A 6220-nucleotide genomic window follows, 5' to 3' on the forward strand; every position below is an offset into this window, starting at 1 on the left:
TTCTTGACACGTTTTATTTGTATTTGTTTCTTGTGTGTTTAGTTAGATCTTGTACTTTATGTAGGCTATTTATGAATGTACTGTATGTAAAAATGATTGTATTTCATATATTCATTTTTAATTTTTTGTATTTATTTATTTATAATTTTGTATCTGTTAACTATTCTGATTGTGAATTTGCTTTCTTTAAGTAAAAAAAAAAGGTCAAAGACAAAGCTCTTCGGTTTCTTGTGAGTATATACACTACACTGGCGATGCAAGAGGGGCGCCACCTAAAATCTTGCCTAGGGCGCCAGATTGGTTAGGGCCGGGCCTGCCCGAGAGCCTTACCAGCATTTTTTTTAACTTTTGGTGACTTGAGTTGTTTTGTTTTATTATTTTTGATGCATTAATGTAAGAAGCATTTTACTGTTGTCCAGACAGGGCTCATTTTAACTACTTTATATACTTTTATGTGGTTTAATTTCTACATGCGTAGTCATTTTAAATTGATTAAATTAATCATAATTCATGTTAAATCTCCACCTTAAAGTAGTAAAAGCTTTCAGCTAAATGTAGTGGATTAAAAAGTACAATATTTGCGCCTAAACTGTAGTGCAGGAGAAGTTTAAAGTTGCATATGTGGAAATTCTCAAGTAAAGTACAAGTAAGTCAAAATTGTAATTAAGTACAGTACTTGAGTAAATGTACGTATTTAAATTACACCACTGTCCTTAGTCTTTAGACCTTAATAACAGCATATAAATAGATGAGTCGTATCAAAATTCCCCCTTACAGTTGTCATGTATGGGTAAATCAGACAGAGACCAACATTTTTATTGTTTTATGCTGTACATATTGTCTTCTGCTGTAAAGTTGGGGATTTTAACATAGGGCTCTATGGGGATTGACTCACTTTTGGGGCCAACCTCAAGAGGTCATCTGAGGAACTGCAGTTTTACAATTCTACAATGTCATTTAGCAGACGCTTTTATCCAAAGTGACGTACAAATGAGAGTTAATACAACACAAGCAAGGATGAAGTCAAGAAACATAGCAGAGTAAGTGCTGTGGGATAAGTTCGAGTCCATTAGGACACAAGTGCTTTTAGGTCGCAAGAGCGGTCAGTGAGATACTTGTTGTAGTCATCAGTGTAGATCAAGAGTGAAAATGTTCAGTAAAAGAGTTGGTCTTCAGTCTCTTTTTAAAGATTAATAAGGACTCAGCAGAACGGATGGAGTTTGGAAGTTGGTTCCACCACCGGGGCACTACAGAGGAGAAGAGTCTGTTTTGAGACGCAGAGGCCTTCACTGGCGGAGGAGCCAGACGTCTTTCACTGGAGGAGCGTAGTGGGTGGGAGGGTTTGTGGACCTGAACAAAGGAGTTCAGATAAGCAGGGGCTGTGCCCGTTGCTATTTTGTAGGCAAGAGACAAGGCTTTGAATTTGATGTGGGCTGTGACCGGGAGCCAGTGTAGAGAGATGAGGAGCGGAGTGACATGTGCTCTCCTGGGCTGGTTGAAGACCAGAGGTGCAGCCGCGTTCAGGATCATCTGCAGAGGCTTGGTGGTGCAGCAGGAAGACCTGTCAGTAGAGAGTTGCAGTACTCTAAACAGGATAACATGAGGGCCTGAACCAGGAATTTTGTTGTTATTTATTTTGTTTGTTTGTTCAGTCGATTGCTCGGTCAGGTAGGATCTGATCCTCCTGATATTATACAGGGTGAATCGACAAGATCTGGCAACTGAGGATACATGAACCTTGAAGTTCAGTTGGTCATCAGTCATGACACCCAAGTTTCAAGCAGAGCTTGTGGGCACAAGTTTCATAGATCCAAGCTGAAGACTGATATAAGGTGGGACTGGGTGGGATGATGAGGAACTTCGTCTTTGAGAGGTTGAGCTGAAGGTGATGTTCTGTCATCCATGTGGAGATGTCCACAAGACAAGCAGAGATACGGGCCGAGACTGTGGGGTCCTTCGGTGGGAAGGAAAGGAACAGCTGGTTATCATCGGTGTAACAATGGTATGAGAAGCCATGATTGTGGATGATTGTGCCAAGTGAGGTGGTGTACATTGAGAGGAGAAGAGGGCCTAGCACTGATCCTTGAGGCACCCCAGTGGAAAGGTTTTGTAGTTTTGACAATTTTCCCTTCCAAGATACTTAAAAAGATCTCCCTGATAGGTATGACTGGAACCATCTGAGGCCAGAATCTGAGATACCAAGTTCTGTGAGTGAAGAGAGGAGGATATGGTGGTTAACAGTGTCGAAAAGCTGCAGAGAGGTCCAGCAGCAATAGAGCTGATGATTGACCAGCTGCTGGAGCCAGGCACAGTGATTCTGTTACAGACAGGAGTGCAGTCTCAGTAAAGTTACCCTGCATGAGGCCAGACTGATTTGGGTCGTACAGGTTGTTCTCTGAAAGGACTTTGTTCAGTACTGTGCGCTCCAGAATTTTTGAAAGGAATGGTAGGAGTGAGACAGGTCTGTATTTGCTCACTTGTGTCCGGTCCAGTGATGGTTTTTTGAGCAGTGGAGTCACCTGCGCTCGTTTGAAGGTGGTGGGAAACACGCCAGCTGTAAGTGAGGAGTCGATGATGTGTGTGAATAAGGAACCTGGTCTCACAGGAATCCGTGAAATAGCCACGGATTCGCTTAACTCAAAATCCGTGTAATAGCCACGGAATAACTCAAATTTCCGTGAAACTGACACGGATTTCACTACAATGCAAGTTAACGACAGTCATATCCCTTGGCTATTCGTGTTCCAAGTCACGTGACTTTCAAGGTCCCTGCGGTCAGAACAAAAAACATGGCGGACAGTTCTCTCATTTTTAGTGAAAAAAATCTTTATTTTGACATAGTTTCTGCATAAAAATGGATTTTGATCACATCTAAATATTCACTCAGTGAATGTACATAATCACTTTGTATGTTGGAATAGCCACGGGATATGACTGTCATTAACTTGCATTTTAGCGAAATCCGTGTCAGTTTCCCAGAAATTTGAGTCATTCCGTGGCTATTCCACAGATTTTGATGTTAGAAGACAGAGGTTGTTAAGAGAGGAGGCAAGAGAGGAACAATGAGTGTCAGTGGCCTCATTAACACCAAGTGATGAAAATTCCTTGGGAGGAGGCAGAATGGTCAAGACCTCGTTTGAAAGCTGGGTTGATGTAAAGATCCGAAGGTTTTGACGAAATGAGACCCATTTTAAAGGAACAGCTGATTGGCAGTTCAATAAGCCGAAGGTGAAAGAAGAGAGCAGGAAGACTCGTAGGTCTTCACTGAATTCGCGCACAAAGACTCTTTACCCAATTCGCTCAGGAAGACTTGTAGGTCTTTACCCAATTTGGTCTTTACACAATGAAGGCTGACGCTTCTGCTGACGCTACAGTGAAGCAGTGTCTACATATACCAGGGCGGTCCACATTTTTCAGCTGTGGAGTTTGCCATTAGTTTTAACTTTCAGCAAGAAAACGAGTAAGTGTATGTCCAAAAGTGTGTAACTGCTCTAAACCATTGGCCATATTAGTGAAACATGGTACACCGTTGGTTAACAGGGAATTTTAAAAATTCAGTTTAAAATAGCATGACTTCTATCCTGTCCATGCCTCTTTGAAGTGTTAAAGAGAATTTAAAACTCCTCATGCATTCTAAAAAGTGAGTAGTTTTTTTTTTATTATCTGGAGAAAAGAAAACAGCTCTTCAATGAATCATAAACAATTTTGGGAAAGTCTAAACTGAAACAAGGAAGCAGTGCCAGAGCTTTTCCTTAGCGAGAATAAGGTTGTATGACAGAAACCTTAAACAACTGCTCATAGCTTCCCCTGTGTGTTAATTATTGTGGACAGTCTGTTGTGGGCAGGACGTTTCAGCAGTGGTCGTGACCGATACTGTTGCTCAGTCCAGCTGGAAGGTATTTACGGAGCGTCCCGTGGGGAAATATGAGACAATATTCAGCCTCTTTAATAGCCAGCAGTCACATAAACAAGCATAAAATCAATAGCCGAGCCAAGTGTAAACCTGAGGTTGCAGAAAGGATTTTTGTGATAGCAGTTGTTGCTGTTTGGAGAATCAGCCAACCTCTTTGTTCTTGGTTAGGTTCTTTATCCTTTGCTTCTTTCTTAAGAGAAGCTTATCTTTTGATTCAGTTCAGTTGAAACAATTCAGCCAATCAGGACACCAATTTCTTTAATACTGCCAGGCAAAAAAGAGTCTCCCCAGAGGTGAGATGAAAGAAAAAAATGGAAGCGTTTTTAGAGTAATTTTGAGTAAGAGTATTGCCTCTCGATTTTGAGCAGCTGCCCAGACGCTTGTTGGAAGGATTTGATATTCTGAACACAGTCAGACAGAGAAGATGGGGAAACTGAGAATATCTTCCCTCAGGGCTTCGGCTTGTCTCTGGGGCTTCACTCTCTCATCCACTCCTCTCTCTTTTTTTCCATTTGCCCTCCTGAACAATGCACTCGCTCTGTTTTGCTTCACCTTTCCACATGTTTCTTCAACAAACATCCTCTCCCTCTGTGTCCCCCTCAGGCAAAGTCTACTTCCTCAAACGCTTTAAGAAGGTGAACTATGCGGAGGCGACGAAGGCTTGCATTCGAGATGGCTCGGTGGTGGCCAAAGTGGGTCAGCTATACGCTGCATGGAAGTTCCAGCTCCTGGACCGCTGTGAAGCCGGCTGGCTGGAGGATGGCAGCATTCGTTATCCCATTGTCAACCCCCGCTCTCGCTGCGGAGGATCCCAGCCAGGCGTCCGACACCTGGGCTTCCCTGATAAAAAATTCCGCCTCTACGGGGTCTACTGTTTCCGTGAGAACAAGGATGAAACAGCAGGTGTTAGCAAAATGACAAAAAGCCCCACAGATAGTTTTACAAGGAGGAAGAGCAGCAACAGCATCCCCATGAATGCTACAAGGGTGATTTAAAGTGGAGAGACAAAGAGCGAGAGGGGGATGCAATTTTAGATTTGACAGCAACAACTGTCACCTAGCAGCCGACTCCATTCATCGCTTTTAAAGTAAAACACTCAGACAAGATGTACTCATTTGCAGATTTGCCAGAGAGAAGAAGTGAGGCTGTGTAAAATTAAGGGTGACATCTTTATTAGAGTGATTTTCCGTTTTGTCTCCAGGCAGTCAATCACCTTAAGGAGTGAGTATGTTAGCACATCTGTCGCTGGAAAACTGTGAGGTTAAACAGCAGCTTGATCATCACTCAGCCACACATCAGATCAGAGAGTCTGCCATAAATATCCTTGTTTATGTGTGTTTGTGTGGATCATACTTTGGCCCCTGATGTGGCTCCTGAGCTATTCAATCTGAGCCAGAGTCACAGTGCCAGAGTGAAAACATTCATCACCGGATGAGGCAGAGTGATATGTTGGAGAAAAAAAATCCTGTAAGTTTTAATTGTGCCGAGTGTAATTGCCTGTATCTGGGTGCCATGCTTGGTTAGCAACCCTCTGGCACAATGTGAATCATTTTTCTCATTAACTAAGACCTAGCAATCTCATCATCAGAGCTGAACAAGTAGTAAATATTGCACTAGCTCTAAAATATTTGCACTTTAATACATAGAGCGTTATTTTATAACAGCATTTAGACTAAAGCGAGCATGCATTGCTTGGCTGAGAGTAGTTTCTGAGGCTGAAAAAGCACAAATACAGAGCTATTGTAGTTGCTATTTACCTCACATACTGCACTTCTAAGCTACCCGGGCCACCAATTGCACTATAAGTGTAACATGCAGCAACCTTTAATACAGAGTATGTTTGTCAATACAGAATGGATGAATGTTCTGGGAAAAAAATAAAACTCTTGAAATTATTGTGTTGATGCAGTTTTTTTTTACATATCAAGACATCTACAAAAAACCTGATTAAATGAGCAGAGAGATATAGCAAATGCACTCCCATATACAGGATATGAAGGTTCACTAAATGGTTCATTGAGTTTAATGGACAGGGGCTGCATTTATACAGTGCTTTTATCCAGAGCACTCTACAGTTTTCACACACACTAATGGCAGCGAGCAGCCATGCACGGCACAGGCCTAACCATGGTGAGAGATCGGAGGTTCAGTGTCTTGCTACTGCAGGACAGACCAGGGAATCAGCTCACTGACCCGGAGTTTAATGGACAACCCACTCTACCATCTGACACAGCCGTCCAGTCCAGCATCCTACTGTGTCTCTACAAAGTTCATGTAGAGGAAACGCACTGAAACAAGACTAAGACT

General features: G+C 42.5%; 1 protein-coding gene across 1 annotated transcript in view; it reads left to right on the top strand.

Moving 5' to 3' along the window:
- hapln4 (hyaluronan and proteoglycan link protein 4) overlaps window positions 1–5801 on the top strand; it is a 46912-nt gene extending 41111 nt beyond the window's left edge. Inside the window, exon 7 of the mRNA XM_059341733.1 lies at window positions 4517–5801. Coding sequence (XP_059197716.1) covers window positions 4517–4908 — 392 coding nt within the window. The 3' untranslated portion in view covers window positions 4909–5801. The remainder of the gene's footprint in view (window positions 1–4516) is intronic.
- The last annotated feature ends 419 nt before the right edge of the window (window positions 5802–6220 follow it).

Source organism: Centropristis striata, chromosome 9 (assembly GCF_030273125.1).
Source record: "Centropristis striata isolate RG_2023a ecotype Rhode Island chromosome 9, C.striata_1.0, whole genome shotgun sequence".
Lineage (NCBI taxonomy): Eukaryota > Metazoa > Chordata > Actinopteri > Perciformes > Serranidae > Centropristis > Centropristis striata.